This window comes from Hemiscyllium ocellatum, chromosome 36 (genome assembly GCF_020745735.1).
Source record: "Hemiscyllium ocellatum isolate sHemOce1 chromosome 36, sHemOce1.pat.X.cur, whole genome shotgun sequence".
Lineage (NCBI taxonomy): Eukaryota > Metazoa > Chordata > Chondrichthyes > Orectolobiformes > Hemiscylliidae > Hemiscyllium > Hemiscyllium ocellatum.
The window spans coordinates 19,433,527-19,454,274 of record NC_083436.1 but is presented as its reverse complement, the minus strand read 5'-3'; the positions used below and the strand labels follow the sequence as shown (position 1 = coordinate 19,454,274).

The following is a 20,748-nucleotide window of genomic DNA, read 5'->3' as shown; positions in this document are numbered from 1 at the left end:
GGCAGCATCAGGAGGGACAGGCAGGAGGCTGGGAGATCACAGCAAGTCAGGCAGCATCAGGAGGGACAGGCAGGAGGCTGGGAGAACACAGCAAGCCAGGCAGCATCAGGAGGGACAGGCAGGAGGCTGGGAGATCACAGCAAGCCAGGCAGCATCAGGAGGGACGGGCAGGAGGCTGGGAGAACACAGCAAGCCAGGCAGCATCAGGAGGGACAGGCAGGAGGCTGGGAGAACACAGCAAGCCAGGCAGCGTCAGTAAGTGGGTAAGTTGACATTTTGGGTATAACCCTCCTTCAGGCCTGGGGAGCTGCAGATAATAAAGGGGAAGGTGGGTGGGGAAGGGTTACTGGTGAGGAGAGGGGTGGAGTAGTGTTAGGTGAACATAGCGGGTAGGTACGACCTGGTAGGTTATTGGGAAGAATGGATCTGGTTGGTAGCTGAAAGGAAGGATTGGCAGGTGGAATGAAAGGGAGGAGGCAGGGCTGGAAAGGGAATGGGGGATGGCTGGGAAGGTTATTTGAAATTAGAGACCTCAATGTTGAGTCCTCCGAGCTGTAGGCTGCCCAGGTGGAATATGAGGTGTTGTTTCTCCAATTTGCAGTCTGATTCACTGTGGCAATGGAAGAGGCAGAGGATGGACATGTTGGAGATGGTGTGGGAAAGGGAATCTAAATGGGCAGTGACTGGGAGGTCAGGCTGGTTCTCACTGATCTGACTGAGGTGCTCAATGAAATGTGCCCTTAGTTTACGTTTATTCTCACTGATATAGAGACCACATTGGGTGCCTCCTCGAGACTGCCGCAGAACCCCATTCTGGAGCCTTGCCACATATTCACTATCCCCCCGACCTTAAACTCCCTGAGGCCGAATGGTCTGTCCTCAGCAAAGGGTTCACGTTTATGCCCCACTGCCCCCACCTTAGCAAGTTTGGTGCCCATCACAATATGGAGCTCTTTTACCATCACCTCTGTGCCTTCTTCTTTGATGAAGACTCCCAACCTCTGCGGACCCCATCTCCATCCTTCCCCTTCCCCTTGGATACTTGCTCCTTGCCTGTTGTCTGCCCCGGATGCGACATCAGCAACTTTGATTTCTCCACCCCCCTTGCCCATTCCAACCTCACTCCCTCCAAACATATAGCACACCATTCTCTCTGCACCAATCGCCGTTTCTCCAGTAAACCTGCTGACAAAGGCAGGATGGTGGTAGTCTGGACGATGGACCTCTGCAGTACAGAGGCCAAAAGTCAGCTATCTGACACCATATCCTACCTTTCTCTTGACCACGATCCCATCATGGCCCATCAGGCCACTATCACCCACACCATCTGTGACCTCATCACCTCCAGTGATCTCCCCTCCACTGCCTCCATCCTCATAGTCCCCCAGCCTCGCACTGTCTGGTTCTACCTGCTCCACAAGCCCAACTACCTCGGCCAACCTGGAGCTGGAATAAACCAAAACCCAGCCTAATAGTGACCGTGTAACCACAGTCGATTGTTATTAAAACCTCTTCATTCACGACTTCCCACTTGGGAACAAAATCCTGACCTGGTCAGGTCTCCATATGATTCCAGCTCCACAGCATTGTTGTTGATTCTGCAGCTAGCGGAGGGTTGGAGAACAAAAGGAGTTGAGCCCAGACACGCAGGCGTCTGGAGCAGAGAAAATGCTGACCCTTTCGTATACTGGATGGAATATGGATGAGAGTCTTCCTCAGCTTGAAGACCAGGTTTGTGACGAGTTGAAGACCCAAAACAGAGAAAGGTTGATCTGGCTTACTGGTTTTCTGATCAGGACATAAGTTTCCGTGGCATTTTGGGGGATCCTAGTGCTGTTGCTCCTGAGGAGTGTAGGATCCCACGTAGTAGCTGAGCCAAAGGTTTAGAAATAAAGTAGACTCAATGTGAGATGGAACATTGAATGAATTCATCCCTATGCCATTGCTTTGTGATAGGGGCAGGATAAGGGCAATAAAAGTACATTACACCAAGGACAGAAATTCATTGTAGGGAAAAGAAAATTTTATCTATGTTTTGTCAGAAATTTCCAATCAGCAAAATATGTTGAAATCTTTGGAATATGAGGCTACAAATAACATTTTATATTAGATTTGTCCTGTTGTGTAGAAACCAATGAAAAGCTTTCCCAGTTAGGAGGCAAAAGCAAGCCAGTTGCATCTCTTGCAGTTTGATATCTCTTGCTGTTTGGTCATATCAGCACAGTGTAAGACTTACACTATTTAAACTTCATTCCGGAGTCACCCACTCCATTCCTTCTGCTGAGGAGTCCCACCTCTTTAAGATTTTCATCACTTCCGATTCTCTAAGGTTTTTTGTATTTGTTTTGCTGACTTTTTTTTCTGTTTGTCTTGCTGCTTAATAAGTAAAACCAGGACCTCCGTTGAGGAAAATGCTGAGTTCAAAATGTGGAGGTCACTGAAATAATATGGTGAAAATTAAATGTTAGGAATAATGATCCGAGTTAATGACAGTGTTTTTGGACTTAGTAACTGTTCCAAAGTATTTCCTCCAGTGAGATCATTAATGTTAAATCTGTACAATGTGTTGGGCTGCCTCATTGCATTAGCAGGTTTATTGTGAATAACTGCACCATATAAATCAGAGGCGTCTGTTTAAATTCTGATGTGAGCCAGTCGGTAAATGTCACCTGGAACATTACCTGACTTCAAATAACGGATGTTGGGGTAAGGACTGGGGGCTGCACAATGAGGATGTAGGACAATCTTTGGCTGAGAGACCATACCAAGTGTCATAGAAATGTACAGCACGGAAACAGACCCTTCAGTCCAACTCGTTCATGCTGACCAGACATCCCAACCCAATCTAGTCCCACTTGCCCATATCCCTCCAAACCCTTCCTTTTCATAAACCCATCCAAATGCCTTTTAAATGTTGCAATTGCACTAGCCTCCATCACTTCCTCTGGCAGCTCGTTCCATACACGTACCACCTTCTGTGTGACAGAGTTGCCCCTTAGGTCTCTTTTATATCTTTCCCCTCTCACCCTAAAACTATGTCCTCCAGTTCTGGACTTGTTCTAATTCACTGGTTAACTTCAATGTGATTAATTATATAATTATCTAATTATTATTTTAGATTATTTTGTCATCTTGTTTCAAGACTGTAAAATCCTCATTGTCTTCACTTTCGTTGGCTAGGTCTTTGCAAGGGAATTCATCAGTGAAGTTTCTGCAGGATTTGCATATCTTCCTAATGGAGACTCTGGACAGCAATTGATTCCTTGGTAGTGTCTTCACATGGTGACATAACTGTGATTGGGATTCCATTTATTGGTAGTGGTGGAAGTATCAGGCTATTGTCCAATTGAATGCATTGAGAATTTTGATTCTTGGAAGTCTTTGAATTATTGTAGTCTGTTCTCGGGGTGGGGGGTGGGGTGGGGGGGGGTGTTTAATGTCTGCTTTCAGAATGCTAGTAATGGCACGTTATCACTAGTGTGCAGCAATTGGGCACTCAGATTGGTACCCAAAGATTAGTAACAATATAGGCAGAAAGAAATAGAGGGTTACAATGATAGATTTAGATCAGGAATGATGGGAGGAGGCTGTAGCAGAACACAAAACACTGTTATGGACTAATTGGGCTGAATCACCTAGCTCCATGTTATATACTTACATAATCCTAGTAATCTTCGTCTGAATGATTTTCCTTCTTATAGGGAAATATTAAGCCATACCTTAGTAGAGATTGAGTCCTCTGTGAGCAATTTGGCGCAGTAATCCCATGGTCTTCAATGTGTGATTCGATATATTGTCGGTTCATTGTATTAGGTGAGCAATTGTCTAGTTCGTACTAAACCCGCAGCATAAAACCTTCAATAATTCCGTACAAAAGATTTTCGTTGACGGATTATGACATGGTTGAGGGGTAAGTTCACAACCCATTAACACTGCTTTGCCAACTGCAGTAGTTGTGGTTTTATAGCCACTCCTTGAATTTTGAAGTTAACTCCTTATATATCAAATGACGTTACTTTCTTTGAGATGAGGATCTTTGTGACCTTATGCTAGAATGACATATGGTAGTGTTTTCAAGGTTTAGTTGGAGCGATGTTCATATCCAAGTATTTATCACTCTCATCTCCTCTTTCCAAGTAGACTAGTAAGATAACCATTCAAATACAAGAATCCCTCCACGGATCTCATCATAGGAATTTTCTTTCTTGTGGATGAATCTAGATCAACTTTGGGTGTAAAGGATCCCATCAGGTCCTCAAACAATGTCTTGAGGGTACCAACTGCTGATTGAGTTATACAGTACTGCATGTACCCCCACCACTTGATCCCTAGCAGTTGCCTATCTGCTCTCTGGTTGGAATCAGCAATGTGCACCAGTCAATCATTGGACTACTGTCATCTGCCTCATCAGTTTATATCATCTGGTAGCCTGCTGGGATAGCCAGTAACCCACTGTAACACCAGTGGCATAGATTTGAGTAATCAATGTAATTAGACTGTTTCTGCTGACACGAAGCTATATTTGACATGTTGAGACTAAATGTATAATATTACATCATATCTCTTAAAAGAAAATAGAAACAAACTGCCAGATAACAAAAAAAACCTACAGAAAAACATGGAGAATCAGTAAGTAAATCTAGAGCGAGAGAGAGAGAGAGACGCTTGCAGCCAAGTGTGAAGATATGTTCCCAAGTCATGTGGTGGTTGACATCTGAGCTAAGGTATAAATAATTTGTCTTTGACAATTGAAGGTAGCTGTGGAAATCCGAAGCACTTCAAATTCGCAAACAATAAAAGGCAAAATAGATTCTGCATTATCGGGCCTCCGATGATGGAAATATGAGCTGATTTTTATAGAAATTGAGTTCGTAGAAATCTGAAATGAAACAAAGGATTGTTGCATTTTCAAACCTGCAGCTTCACTTTTCCCCTGTCCTAAGGAAACCACAAAATATTTCTGTGCAAAAGTAGTCAAAAACAGGATGTCCCGAACACCCTGTCCTAAACGTGAATAAGTTCAAGTCAGGAAATTGTGTGTGCAAAATTGAATGTGTCACCAGTTTCTGTGATTTCATGTCAAAATGTTTTGTGCTGTTTGCATTTTATTGTAATACCAAATTTTAACCACTAGAGGCCCTAGGTAGATTATATGAAGAGTAATCTCCATTAGGTGTGTACTCCAGTATAGTACAATGCAATTGACCTCTCAGATGATATGCATTTTCTCTTTCTGTCATATTTGTAGAATGATCAGTAGATAAATTCACACCTGTCATGCTACTGATTAAGAACTGGTTAGGAACGCCACAAATTTAGTTGCATGTGTGCTGGATTAGTTGGTCTCTTGGGCAACAGTGGGTGTGAATACAATTTAGATTTTGCAACCCTGGGAGAGAGAGAGAGTATCAAACCAAGCTATCTGCTTGTGTTTTTTAAGCAGTGACCCCTGTTGGAAATGTACATATATAGTACATAGGTGAGGACAGGGCCGGAATTAACTGTGGCTCCCTCATGTTATATGGAACGGTTTGTAGTATAAGTGGAGTCACAAAGATGGTAGATTGATAGCAATCAGTGTCAGACGGCCAATATTTCTGATACAGAGCAAGTTACCCAGTTTGGGAGAAGATGGGTTGTGGAGAAAATTGGATGGAAAGTGCTTGATTTAATACTGAAATATGTAAACGAGGAAGCTCACTGTTGCTATTTATTAATCTGGGCTCTACAATTTATGTCAGTGGAGCTCATCTCTCTGATTTAAGCTATTGATTCTGTGACGTGACTGTGCATTGGTCCACTAAAAGGAACAACAGTGACAGAACGGAGTTGAGCTTATCTCTTACAATTACAGAGATGTGATGCAGGGATGGGCAGGACTGGCAGCTTAATGTTCCAGGGTATAGATGCTATAGGAAAGATAGAACGAGGATTGGGCGTGGCGTTTTTGACTAAGGATAACATTACTGCTGTACTTAGGATATTCCTGGGAATACCTCCAGGGACGTTATTTGGATAGAACTGAAAAATAAGAAGGGGATGATCACCTTATTGGGATTGTATTATTGACACCCAATAGTCAGTGGAAAATTGAGAAACAAACGTGTAAGGAGATCTTAGTTATCTGTAAGAATAATAGGGTGGTTTTGGTAGAGTATTTTAATTTTCCAAACATAGACTGGGAGTGCTATTGCGTTAATAGCTTGGATGGAAAGGAATTAGTGTGGATGTACCTACTAGAGAAGGTGCAAAACTTGACCTACTCTTGGGACTTAAGGCTGAGCAGGTGACTGAGGTGTCAGTGGGGAGCACTTTGGGGCTAGCGATCATAATTGTATTAGTTTTTTTAAAATAATAATGAAAAAGATAGACCGGATCTAAAAGTTGGAGTTCTAAATTAGAGGGAGGCTAATTTTGACGGTATTAGGCAAGAACTTTCAAATGTTGATTGGGGGCAGATGTTCACAGGTAAATGGTCAGCTGGAAAATGGGAAGCCTTCAAAAATGAGACAACAGGAGTCCAGAGACAGTGTATTCCTGTTAGGGTGAAAGGGAAAGCTGGTAGGTGTAGGGAATGCTGGATAACTAGAGAAATTGAGGGTTTGGTCAAGAAAAAGAAGGAAGCATATGTCAGGAATAGACAGAGTAGATCGAGTGAATCCTTAGAGTATAAAGGCAGTAGGAGTATACTTGAGAGGGAAATCAGGAGGGCAGAAAGGAGACATGAGATAAGTTTGGTAAGTACGGTTAAGGCGAATCCAGAGGGATTCTACAAATAGATAAAGGACAAGAGGATAGCGAGAGAGAGAATAGGTACCTGTTAAAGTTCAACAAGGCTGCCTCCATGTGGAACTGCAGGAGATGGATGGGATACTAAATGAGTGTTTTGCATCAGTTTTAACTGTGGAGAAAGATATGAAAGACAGAATGTGGAGAAATCTTCAAAAATGTCCATATTACAGAGGAGGAGATGCTGGTCTTAAAATGCATAAATGTGAGGTGCTGCATTTTGGAAAGGCAAATCAGAGCATGATGTATGCACTTAATGGTAAGGTCCTAGGGGATGTTGCTGAACAAAGAGACCTTGGGGTGCAGGTTCATAGCTCCTTGAATGTGGAATCGCAGGTAGACAGGGTAGTGAAGAAGGTGTTTGGTATGCTTTCCTTTCTTGGTAGGTGCATTGAGTAAAGACATTGGGAGGTCATGTTGTGGCTGTACAGGTGTCGTTAGTTCTGCCAGTTTTGGGGTATTGTGTGCACTTCTGGTCTCCCTGCTGTAGCAAGGATATTGTGAAACGTGAAAGGGTTCAGAAACGATTTACAAGGATGTTGCCAGGGTTGGAGGGTTTGAGCTATAGGGAGAGGCTGAACAGACTAGGGCTGTTTTCCCTGGAGCGTCGGAGGCTGAAGTGTGACCTTATAGAGCTTTACAAAATTATGAAATGTATGGATAGGGTAACTATATGTATGGTCTTTTCCCCAAGGTTGGGGGACTCCAGAACTATAGGGCATAGGTTTAGGGTGAGAGGGGAAAGATTTAAGAGACCTAAGGGGGACCTATTTCACGCAGAGGGTGGTGCCTGTATGGATGTGGTGAATGGTCTGTTTCTATCCTGTATATTACTATGGCCTGATGACTCTCTTCTGATCTTTGTTCCTCAAAACATCAGGAAAGGTTTATGGAACCAGCAAGTTTATTGCAAGGTAATAAATAGCTGTAAACAAGAAAATACGAGGCTGAAGACAAAAGGAATTAAATGTCTAATCCATTTTTTTCCAAGTCTAATTTGGCTTGAAAAGCTGGATGAATTGGCAGTGTGTTGAGGTTCATTCTCAGCAACCCACTACATGAGTTATAAAACCCACCCCAGCAGTGAATCTTGTATCCTGCCTTTTAGTTTCTCATCGGGCAATGCCTTCACTTGCAGTATTCTGCTGTGTGTTTTGACCTTTTGACCTCAGGACCATTTAATTTATTAAGAATTGCTTGGAGCATTCATTAGACTGAGAATGCTATGAGAAAGTACGGAATGCAGGTGCTGGAGCTCAGAGTCAACCTCCACTAATGTCATCTGCTGTATCCGTTGCGCCAGATGTGGTGTCCTCTACATTGGGGAGACAGGACGCCAACTTGCGGACATTTCAGAGAACATCTCTGGAACATCCATACTAACCAATCCTTCCGCACAAACCAACTCTATCACCCTGACGCTGAATACTTCAACTCCCCCTCCCACTCCACTAAGGACATGCAGGTCCTGGGCCACCTCCACCGCCACTCCCTAACCACCCGACGCCTAGAGGAAGAATGCCTCATCTTCTGCCTTGGGACCCAGCAACCACCCGGGATTAATGTGGATTTCACCAGTTTCCTCATTTCCCCTCCCCCACCTTGTTCCAGTCCTAAGCTTCCAACTCAGCACCTCCCTCTTGACCTGTCCATTGTTTTTCCTATCTATCTGCTCCACCCTCCTCTGACGTATAACCTTCTCCTTGCCTTTCATCTACCTATTGCATTCTCAGCTACATTTACCCCCCCCCAGCTCCACCCCCTGCCCCTCCCATTTATCTCTCAGCCCCCTGGCACACAAGCCTTGTTCCTGATGAAGAGCTTAAACCTGAAACGTCGGTTCTCCTGTCCCTCGGATGCTGCCTGACCTGTGTTTTTCCAGCACCACACTTTCGATTGTGAGAATGCTATGATCTATGTTTTTTGTATTTTCATACGATGTGTTTAAATCTTTGTCCCAGCATATCTCCCTTTATTTGTACTGTTCTAATACTGCTCTGCATTTTGAAATAACCTTTCCCTTGTATATGCAGCACATTTTGCCAAGCAAGTAGGAAGTGCCAGGAAGAAGTATAAAATTGCTCCACCATCAGTTACAGGATCTCCTGATTTTGAAAGAATATTTCGTGCACAGTAAGTTTTATAACATCTATTAACACTGAAGAATTGACTGAAGATTTCCTTCTTCCCATTTTTCCCAAATGAAATTGTGCTTAAGCTTTCAGTGTGGTCATTTTAAGACTCTCGTTTTATCATCAATAACAAAATCAAAAGGAAGTTCTTACTGCACTTTTCTTAATTAACTGTCTTGTTAGGCATGAATCAATCTTGGGTTTTTCATTCTTTTTTGAAAAAGTTAAATAATTAGCAGGGTTTTCAAGTTGAGAACATTGCTGGAGAAGAGCAAGACCTTGTCGAGATAGACATTCTGAGCAACGCTGCCATTTCCATGACTCTGGCCATTCAGAACGATAGCCTCAGTTCCCAACAACCCAGCCTGAACTGCACTAGATCACAAAGGGTAGGGGAGGACTAGTATTTGGCAGCCAGTACAACAATAAGTACCTTTATACACAGTTACAATCACATGCAGGAACAAAAACAGACTTTCAAACACATTTTCAGTTTTATTAAGTAATTAACCACTTTCTTCTAATTTTTTTACCTTCCTCTCTCGAACGGCTTGACTTTTTTTTGCTTTTCAACTTTAATCAAGAATTGGTACAGGTATCAATGAGCCTCATTAATAATCTTTTAGAGTAAACTTTTAACCATAAACCACATCACAGCTGAGCCTGTTTTGACTTGTTTGTAATCATTGACGTGGTTGGCTGCACCTTCCTCATCCAAGCTCTTCCTCGTTGTTGCCCAGCTAAGGGGGCACTGATCCTATCTGTAACTATCTAATCATAATCAGGAAATTGCATTCAATGGCTTCCCATCCTGCTCTACCTCATTTCCTCTGGTGTCTCCAAGTGATCCATCCTTGGCCCCTCAGTAACATGATCTAAAGGCATGGCATTAGTTTTCACATGTACGCTAACGACACCCAGCTCTACCTCGCCACCATCACCACTACCACATCCCTTGACTCCTCCCCTGTTGTTAAACTGTCAGACTGCTTATCTGATATCCAGTACTGGTCTAGCAGTAATAAAAATACTTTGAAATTGGAAGCCATTGTTTTCAAATCCCTTCCAAACTCCATTCCCTAGCTATGGTCTTCTACCTACATCCTTGGCAACAGTCTGTGATAAAGACAATCTGTTTGCAACCTTGGAGTCACACTTGATACTCCAGTAAGCTTCTGACCATATTTGTGCTGGCTAAAGAATGCCCATTCTCCCTCCATAATATCATTGCACTTCTCCTGATTTCAGCAGACCTACTGCTGAAATCCTCATCCGTGCCTTTTGTTACTTTGTTATTCCAACCCACATCTGTCTAGTCTCCCATGTTTCGGTCTCTGTACATTTGAGCTCATCTGGAACTCTGCCTATGTCTTAACTTACAGCAAGGCACTCTCCTCTATCACTTCTGTATTCACTCAACTCCATTGGTTCCCCATCTAGCAAAGTCTTAGAACATAGAACAATACAGAGCAGAACAGGCCTTTCGGCCCTCGATGTTACGCTGACCTGTGAAGTAACCTAAGCCCATCCCCCTACACTATCCCATCATCATCCATGTGCTTATCTAAGGATTGTTTAAATGCCCTGAATGTGGCTGAGTTCACTACATTGGCAGGCAGGGCATTCCACACCCTTACCACTCTCTGAGTAAAGAAACCTTGCCGCTGACATCTGTCTTAAATCTATCACCCCTCAACTTGTAGCTATGCCCCCTTGTACAAGCTGACGTCATCATCCTTGAAAAAGACTTTCACTGTCTACTCTATCTAATCCTCTGATCATCTAGTATGTCCCTATTAAATCCCTTCTTAGCCGCTTTCTCTCCAATGAGAACAGACTCCCATCTCTCAGCTTTTCCTCATAAGACCTTCCCTCCAGACCAAGCAACATCCTGATAAATCTCCTCTGCACCTTTTCCAATGCTTCCACATCCTTCCTGTAATGGGCTGACCAGAACTGGACACAATATTCCAAGTGTGGCCGCACTAGCGTTTTGTAAGGTTGCAGCATGACATTACAGCTCTGGAACTCAATCCCTCTACCAATAAAACCTAACACACTGTATGCCTTCTTAACAGCATTATCAACCTGGATGGTGACTTTCTGGGGTCTATGTACAGGATCCCTCAACACATCCACACTACCAAGAATCTTTCCATTGACCCAGTACTCTGCCTTCCTGTTATTTTTCCTAAAGTGAATCACTTCACATTTATCTGCTTTGAACTCCAAATGCCAGCTCTCAGCCCAGTTCTGCAGTTTATCCAAGTCCCCCTGCAACCTATAACATTCTTCCAAACTGTCCACTACTTCACCGACTTCAGTGTCATCTGCAAACTTACTAACCCAACCACCAATGCCTGTGTCTAAGTCATTTATGAAAATGAAATGACATGACAAACAGCAGTGATCCTTGTGGCACACCACTAGTAACTGGACTCCAGGCTGAATATTTTCCATCAAGCACCACTCGCTGCTTTCTTACAGAAAGCCAGTTTCTAATCCAAACTGCTAAATCACCTTTAATCCCATGCCTCTGCATTTTCTTGAACAGCCTACCATGTGGAACATTATTAAAGGGATTACTCAAGTCCATCAACTGTCTTACTGTTGTCCACATGCTTGGTCACCTTCTCAAAAAAACTCTGAGGTTTGTGAGACATGATTGGCCCTTGATGAAACCATGTTGACTATCTGAAGTCAAATTATTTCTTGCTAAATGATTATAAACCCTATCTCTTATAATCCTTTCCAAAACTTTTCCTACAACAGAAGTAAGGCTGACTGGTTTATAATTACCTGGGTCATCCCTACTGCCTTTCTTGAACAAGGGCACAACATTTGCAATCCTCCAGTTCTCTGTACTAAAACTGTAGACAATGACGATTCAAATATCAAAGCCGAAGGCTCCAACACCACCTCCCTAGCTTCCCAGAGAATCCTCAAATAAATCCCATCCAACCCAGGGGACTTGTCTACTTTCATTCCTTCTAGAATTGATAACACCTCTTCCTTACCAACCTCGATCCTTTCTAGGCTAGTATCCCGTATCTCATTCCTCTCCTCGACAATATTCTCCCTTTTGTGAGTGAAAACAGATGAGAAATATTCATTTAGCACTTCTCCAAACTCCACAGGATCCACACATAACTTCCCCCTTCTGTCTTTGACTGGCCCTATTCCTACCCTAGTCATCCTTTTATTCGTCACATTCCCAGAGAAAGCTTTAGAGTTCTCCTTCATTCTACCCGTTAAAGACAGCTCATGTCCCCTCATTGCTCTTCTTAACACTAGCTAATCTGTAACTCTCCATCACCTCATCTATACCATCTCATCTCAACGTCACATAAGCCTCTTTCTTCTGCTTAACAAGAGATGTAATTTCTTTAGTAAACCACGGTTCCCTTGCCTTATCACTTCCTCCCTGCCTGACAGAGACATACTTATCAAGGACCCGCAATATCTGTTCCTTAAACCAACTCCAAGTTTCATCTGTCCCCATCCCCTGCATTTTGATACCCCATTCTATGCCTCCTAAGTCTTGCCCTATCGCATTATAATTGTCCTTACCCCATCTATAACTCTTGCCCTGTGGCATGTACCTATCCCTTTCCATCGCTAACCTAAACGTAACTGAGTTATGGTCACTCTCTCCAAAGTGCTCACCTACCACTAAATCAAACATCTGGCCTGGTCCATTACCAAGCATCAGATCCAGTGTGGCTTCCCCTCTTGTCGGCCCTTCGATGTACTGTATCAGGAAACCCTCCTGTACACATTGGACAAAAACGGATCCACCTGATGTACTAGAGTTATAGCATTTCCAGTTAATGTTGGGGAAGTTAAAGTCCCCCATAGGGACTACCCTGTTCCTTTCACTCCTACCCAGAATCGTTTTGCCGATCCTTTCCTCCACATCCCTGGAACTCTGTGGAGGCCTATTTTTAAAAAAAACTTCCAGCAGTGTGACCTCTCCTCTCCTGTTTCTAACCTCAGCCCATATCACCTCAGTAGAGGGGTTCTCGTCAAAAGTTCTTTCAGCCACCATATACTGTCCTTGACTAACAAGGTCACATCTCCCCCTCTTTTACTGCCTTCTAAATCCTGGAGCCTGCAACATCCATTTGTGACCCTGCTCTATCCATGTCTCCAAAATGCCCACAACATCAAAGTCCCAGGTACCTATCCATGCTGCTAGCTCACCTACCTTATTCCGGGTACTCTTGGCGCACTTCAAATCAACTTGCTGTCCGCCAGCACACTCCTCTGACCATGAAATCTGTCCCTGTCCTCCCTACTTACATCCTCCTGTACAGTGGAACTACACCTTGGTTCCCATCCCTCTTCTGAGCTCGTTTAAACCCACCTGAATATCACTAGCAAATTTCCCACCCAGGATATTATTACCCCTCTGCTTCAAGTGAAGACCTCCTGTTTCTAGAGGTCCCACCTTCTGCAGAATGAGCCCCAATTATCCATGTACCTGAAACCATCCCTGCAGCCACATGTTTAGCTGATATCTCCCCCTGTTCCTTGCCTTGCTATCACGTGGCATGGGTAACAAACCAGAGATAACAACTCTTTGTTCTAGCACTCAGCTTCCACCCTAGCTCCCTGAAATCCTGCCCTACATCCCTATCCCTCTTTCTACCTATGTCATTGGCACCTACGTGGACCATGACTTGAGGCTGGTCACCCTCTCCCTGGGAGGCAACACACCAACTGTGAGTCTCGTTCATTCCCAATTAACCTTCTATCTGACTCTCTAACCATTGAGTTCCCCAATGACTAATACCCTCTCCTCCTTTCGCTCATTCCCTCCTGTGCAACAGGGACAGGCTCTGTGCCAGAGACCTGCATACCCCTGGTAAGTCGTACTCCCCCCTTCCAACAGTATCCAAAACGGTATACCACAGGGGATCCTTGCACTGAATGGCTTTCCCCCCTTCGAACAGTTACCTATCTTTCTTCATGCCGAGGAGTAACTACTTCCCTGTAACTCTTATCTAGCACAGCCTCTGCCTCCTGAATGATCCAAAGTTTATCCAGCTCCTGCTCCCGTTCCCGTTCCCTAATGCGGTTTTGGAGGAGCAAGAGTTGGGTGCACCTCCTGCAGATGTACTTGGCTGGGACATTAATGGAGTCCCTCATCTCAAACATCATGCAGGAGGAACATTCCTCTCCCTGCACTGCCATCCCTGCTAATCCCCTTATCCGAAAGTTAAAAAGAAGAGAAGCTTACCTGATGTGTCCCTGGTGTTTAAGGTTAGAGGAGGTTGATGAGTCGGAGGCCCTACAAAGGTAGGGTCTCGGTTTTTAGAAAACACTCACTTATATAGCTGGAGGGAAACAAAAGAAAGTCCCTCCTTTCCCAGAAATCTCTGATGTCAGATGTAAGACTCAAATCAGTGGCTCACTGCTCTCGACAGGCCCCTGGTCCAAGCTCCTGCTCTTCGTGCTGCTGCTGAGAAACAGAAATGGGTTGCTTTTAAAATTCTCATCTTTGTTTTCAAATCCCAATGTGGCTTTGCTTCTCCCTGTCTCTGAAACCCTCTCCAACCCCACAATCCTCTGAGATACGTGTGCTCCTTTTAATTCTAGATTCTTGTGCATTCCCAGTTATAATTTCTGCACGGTTGGTGACAAAGCTGTGGAATTCCATCTCTGACTCCTCTCCACTTTACTTTTTAAAACATTTAGCCATCTGGCCTCCTATCTTATTTTGTGGCCCACTGTTATACTTTGCTTTGTAATGTCACCTGTAATGTAAACATACCTTTTTTATGTAAAAGGTGCAATTATAAATAAGTTATTGTTGAAGCTAGTCTTGTTCTGTCAAATATCTACAAATGCATCTACTTTCCAATTGGTTAGATACCAATCAGGAGCAGGGTCAAAGCAGATTTTCCTTTCAGCCTCACCTTCCCTCACAGAGAATTGAAGCAAATTGTAGAGTGGTATTACTGAAAGTGTTCATGATACAGTAGTGCCTCGACATACGAACAACCCCATTCACATACAAATTGGTTTACGAACAGGATTGTATGTAAAATTTTGCTTCAATGTACGTATGAAATTCAAGGTACGAAGGCAAAAAGCCCGTGTGCGACCACGTGGTTTCATTGTTCTGCTTTGCTACGTGCTTGTTGAACGCAAAAGCTCTCGGGCCCCGCGTGATCTCATTCAGTTCGTCTTTGGCGCGTGCGCTGTGAACAGCCATCCAAGCATTCTTACGCTATCCGAACAATGGGAAAAATTGATTCAGTTCTGAACCGAGTCCCGGAACGGATTAAGTTCGTAAGTCGAGGCGCTACTGTATTTCATAAAGAGAGCTTTCTGCCAGTTTACTAACTCATTTTTATGTTAGAGAACTATAGTTTGCTCCCTACATATAGTGGGTTTATTGTGAATAAATCTTCCATGGTGTTTCAGGGCTAGAAGGAAAGGACAGATGCTTGGCTAAGGAGGGACCGATTTAGGAGGGTGGCCAACATTGTGTTGGAGTTGGGCAGGAAGGGAGCCTGATTTGGGTGGTGAAAAGAACAACCTTGGAAACAGGATAGTCGTTATGCTCTCCCTAAGCTGAGGAGCTATGCAGTAGCCTGCAGACTTTCTCGTAGGCCGAGGGCAGGCTTAAAGGTACCACATTGGTGTAGCCATGCCCAACAGTTTAAAGGCACACGTTAATAAGCCACACACTGCACTGAATGGTTAGATGGGCCATTGGCCCTGCAGTTCTGTACGAACTGATGTTTCAGGGAATGGGAGTCTAGTCAGAAATATTGGGATCTTTAAGTCTGGTGTCGACAAAGGTACAAATGAGGTGACAGATGAGCCAATGTGGCCTGGAGTTAAGGCAAAAGAAGTTATAATTTTCCTGTAAAAAGTATGGAGCTTGAGATTGAACAGGAAACAGAGGTCATATGTTTTTTGGACACTTTATTATAATTGATTTTATTTTTATAAAACACTGAGAGAACCTTCCCTTTTATTCCACTTGGAGTAGGAAAAAAAGTTGAGGTTTTATTTGCTTACAGATACAATCTTTGATTGCCAATAATTAACGTCAGTCAGTCCCTTACCTTAATTGAGGCATATCCATATAATGATATGGTGCTGGTGAATAATTCAGAGCAAACCTTTAGACAACATTAGATTTGACTTCACATGAACATGAATCATTTGTGTGTAATTGTATTGTGATGGCTGCTTGCTCAGATAACAGAGGCATAAATTAGTGGTACGCATCATCAAGGTGAATAAATTCCGTTTGCCCTTTCCTTGCCCTCCTTCGACCCCAATCAGGCTCCCTTCCTGCCCAACTCCAACACAATGTTGGCCACCCTCCTAAATCGGTCCCTCCTTAGCCAAGCATCTGTCCTTTCCTTCTAGCCCTGAAACACCATGGAAGATTTATTCACAATAAACCCACTATATGTAGGGAGAAAACCATAGTTCTCTAACATAGAAATACTCATTCACATCTATCCAGTGCATTTCCTAAATGTTCTCTCTTCACACGTGAGCTGAGATAACAGCTGGATGAGAACTATTCACCTGTGGAGGCCATCACAACCAAGGCTGGCCCCATCCCTATCTGTAGATAGTAAGAAGTGCAGATACTGGAGAGTCAGGCAGCTTCCTCTGGCAGCTCATTCCAGTATCCTGACAAAGATTCCGATCAAAAACGTCGACTGTCCTCCTCCTCCTCCTCCTCCTCCTACTCTGATGCTGCTTGGCCTGCTGTGCTTTTTCCAGCTCAAATCCCTATCCACCCCATCCCTGCCTGACACCTGTATATGTGCCATATCCAGCAAAAAACTTTAGAAGGATCAGAAATGGAAGTCCTGGTCTAATTTCACCCTTTTAAAAAGGGAAGTATTTTTGACTTAAAATCTTTAAAGTGACAAGCAGCAGTATGTTTCTTTCAAAGGGCAATTTAATTTCTGGTGAAATCGGAATCATAGCATCCCTACAGTGTGGAAACAGGCCATTTGGCCCACTGAGTCCATTCTGGCCCCCCTTAAGAGCATCTACCCATCCAGATGCCTTCTGAATGTTGTTTGGAATGAGCTGCCAGAGGATGAGGAGGAGTAGTCTCCACCACTTCCTCTAGCAGCTCATTCCATACATGCACCACCTTCTGTGTGTAAAAGTTGCCCCTTAGGTCCCTTTTTAAAATTTTCCCCTTTCACCTTAAACCTGTGCCCTCTAGTTTTGGACTGCCCTATCCTGGGAAAAAGACCTTGGTTATTCACCTGACCCTTGTTGTGCACTGACTGTCATACCTTCCTCTCAAAGCTCTGGCTTTGAATTCCACCCCAGAGCTAAAATGCCAAGGCAGCTGCATTCCTAATGTGGCCAAACAGGTTTGATGGCTGCTTGCTCAGATAACAGAGGCATAAATTAGTGGTACGCATCATCAAGGTGAATAAATTCAGTTTCATTCAGCACCTACCAATGGCAAAGGTAAGAATGAGAGAGGGGTTCATGTACTCGAAGAAAATTTGGAGCTTCTAGCAGCGCTATCCGTGGTTCCAGAACACAACACACATGTCGAAAGTGCATGCTGCTGTTACAGCTCTGACTCTGTTAGCTGTAACTCACAACCACGTTCATAGCTTAATTGTGCTGCATTTCTTTTTAAAGAATGTTTTCTCATGGTGATGTTAACAACAGAGCGATAAATCTCAGCTAGAATTTATTTTTTAAGTAAGGTTATGTGTGTGGATGGTGAGCACAGAATCCAGCTGTACAGAATTCCGGTTCCACCTCTGCCCTCTCTTTGCTCTTGTAAATTGGCAGCATGGATCTTCTTGGTTTCAGGTGCAACAGAATAAGATTTGAGCCTGTTCTCGAGGATTTAATGTAGAATGAAGGGAAAATGACAGAACCTGAGGCTGGAATAGGCCGTTTGGAGCTTCCATCTGCTCTCTGTTCGGTAACATCATGACTAGTCTGGGTGGTTTTATTTTTATTTTCCTACCCATCCCCAAAACCGTCGATCCTCTCGTCTAACTCAACTTTGAGTGGATTTAATGGTACAGATGGGGAAGAGACGTTCCAAAGACCAGTGACCCTCAGAGAAATTTCTACTCAAACCCCTTGGCATCATGGTAGCCCACAAACCCGCCAACACAGTAAAACAGCAGCTAATGAACTTGAAAGACCCTATACAGACAACAAGCAAAACTAATGACTGCAACAAACACTACATTGGACAAACAGGCAGAAAACTAGCCACCAAGAAACATGAACATCAACTAGCCACAAAACAACAAGACCCTCTCTCACTAATATCCTTCCATACCGATGAGGAAGGACACCACTTCGACTGGGACAACACATCCATCCTAGGACAAGCCAAACGGTGACACGCATGAGGTTTCCTAGAAGCATGGTATTCCAACCAGGACTCTATCAACAAGTACACTGACTTGGATGGGATTTACCACCCTGAGAAAAAAAAACAGGAAATGACATCACCAATCCAAAGAAACCCAAACCTATAAGTAGAATGCAGGAATCATCAGCAATGCATTAGCTGACCAATGTTGCTAGCCTCAGTACACATGAGCTACCTGGAAAAAAATTGGCCTGATTTCTGTTCAGTGATCTATTCTCTAAACAAGTACATCCTTGTAACCACCAGCCTGTTTTTGAAATTAAAAGCATACTTTGTTCATATAGATATCTTTATACACATTGTCACTAAAGCAGTTCAGTTCAATCAGTAGCATCTCATTGAAGATGTTACTTAGTATGGTGGCAAAACGTCTGAAAATGAACTTCGAACTCAACATCCAGAAATTTCTCTGAAATTTCTCCTCATTTCCATCTTAACTGGAAACCACGTAGTTTGAATCATTGCTCCTTAGTTCTAGATACAAGGGGATCATCCTCTCAGCATTTATCCTGTTAAACTATGCTAGGATCCTTAATGCTCCAACAAGATTACCTCTGCTCCTTCCAACTCTTCCTTAGAAGACAAATTTCTCACTCCAGAAATCCGCCTAGTGAACTGTTTCCAATACAAAACTATCCCTCCCAGGTAAGGTGATCAAAACTGTACTTGTACTCTCGATGTGGTGTCGGTAATGTCTGTACAGTTGAAGCCAAACTTTTGTACTTATATATTTCATTCCCATTGCACTAAAAGCTGACATTCCACTTACTGTGTCTGTGCGCTGGATTTTATTTTTAGGATTCATGTATAAAAGTGACCAAGTCCCTCTGCCACCATGTTTTGCAGTTTCACTCCATTTCAATAATACTCTACTCTTCTTGCCGAAGCAACAACCTCTTACTTTTACATGTTAACTCCATTATACTCATCAGGTCTTAGAGCATCAGCAGGAATGAGGCGATAAAATAGTTAATGTTTAAAATTTGTCATCTTTCATCAGAATTGCGTGGAGATAATTCCCAACATGATTCAGCACCTTCAAGGGAGGTTAGGAGAAAATTTGGGGGTGGACATTTCAAAGCAATTTTAATTAAATATTTTGGAAACATCCATTGAAATTGATTTCATTCTTGTTGCTTTTAAATCTCTGCAGGCAGAACTCTGTTGAATTTTATCCCATGTTCTTGGTTGTATTTTGGACTTCTGGAATGTTCTTTAATCAAGGTGAGTAGTAATGTTTTTTAAGATTTGGAGATGCCGGTGTTGGACTGGGGTATACAAAGTTAAAAATCACACAACACCAGGTTATAGTCCAACAGGTTTAATTGGAAGCACACTAGCTTTCGGAGCGACGCTCCTTCATCAGGTGGACAATGACCTGATGAAGGAGCGTCGCTCCGAAAGCTAGTGTGCTTCCAATTAAACCTGTTGGACTATAACCTGGTGTTGTGTGATTTTTAACTTTGTTTTTTAAGAAGCGGTCTTTCCAAATACACACTCTTGGTCTTCAACAAAGCCAGTGCATTTGCATGGCATCCATTATCTATGAGGCATAGGCTGAACATTTTCTCCATTGTTTCCTTTATATGGAGGTTAAGTTGAAGGTATTATGAAACTTGGTGATTTCCCTCCCACTATCTACTATAGCAGAATTGCGGACATCTGTAGGGAACAGAGAGACCGAAAGAAAATGAAAAATAGCTTTAAGTTTTCTTAGTTCCTAACATGGTTCAGTGGATAACTGTAGCAGCCAGGGCAATACTAAGCTGTGTAGTGTGGACAAGTCTCAGGATTCCTTTCCTGGTCAATGCTGACATAGCAGATTTCAGCCCAGTTAGTAGCTGACCAATGTTGCTAATCTTAGTACACATGAGCTACCTGGAACAAAATTGGCCTGCTTTCTGTTTAGTGATCTATTCTCTACTTACTTGTAACCACCAGCCTATTTTTGAAATTAAAAACATACTTTATTCATAAAGATATCTTTATACACATTGTCACTAAAGCAGTTCAGTTCCAGACTGTAACATACGAAGTTTGACTGTATCCAACAAATAAAGCAAAGGCATTTCTTACTTGTGCTAGATTTTATTGACATGAGACACTGGGAAGGTCCAATAACTGCACGGGCCCCCACTAAACTTCAGGAGAAAGCCCTCAGACAGTGGTTTTTCCCCAGTTTGCCTTGGCAGCAGCTGCCATGAGTTTTAGTGCAGCCCTCAGCACATAGTCCTGGACCTTGGAATGTGCCAGTCTGCAACACTTGGTTGAGGTCAATTCCTTGTTCTGGAAGACCAACCAGTTTCGGGCAGACCAAAGAGCAGCTTTCACGGAGTTGCTGGTCCTCCAGGCGCAATTGTCTCCATATCGGTCCTGGGGAGCAGACAATAGAGCACAGAGTCCTGTGTCACGGAGCTGCTC

At 43.3% G+C, this 20,748-nt stretch overlaps 1 protein-coding gene across 2 annotated transcripts in view; it reads left to right on the top strand.

The window, feature by feature from the left end:
- Positions 1–20,748, top strand: part of mgst2 (microsomal glutathione S-transferase 2) — a 122,078-nt gene that overhangs the window by 76,910 nt on the left and 24,420 nt on the right. For both annotated transcript variants that reach the window (XM_060851315.1, XM_060851316.1), the window contains 2 exons: positions 8,823–8,922; positions 19,481–19,551. In XM_060851315.1, coding sequence (XP_060707298.1) covers positions 8,823–8,922; positions 19,481–19,551 — 171 coding nt within the window. The remainder of the gene's footprint in view (positions 1–8,822; positions 8,923–19,480; positions 19,552–20,748) is intronic.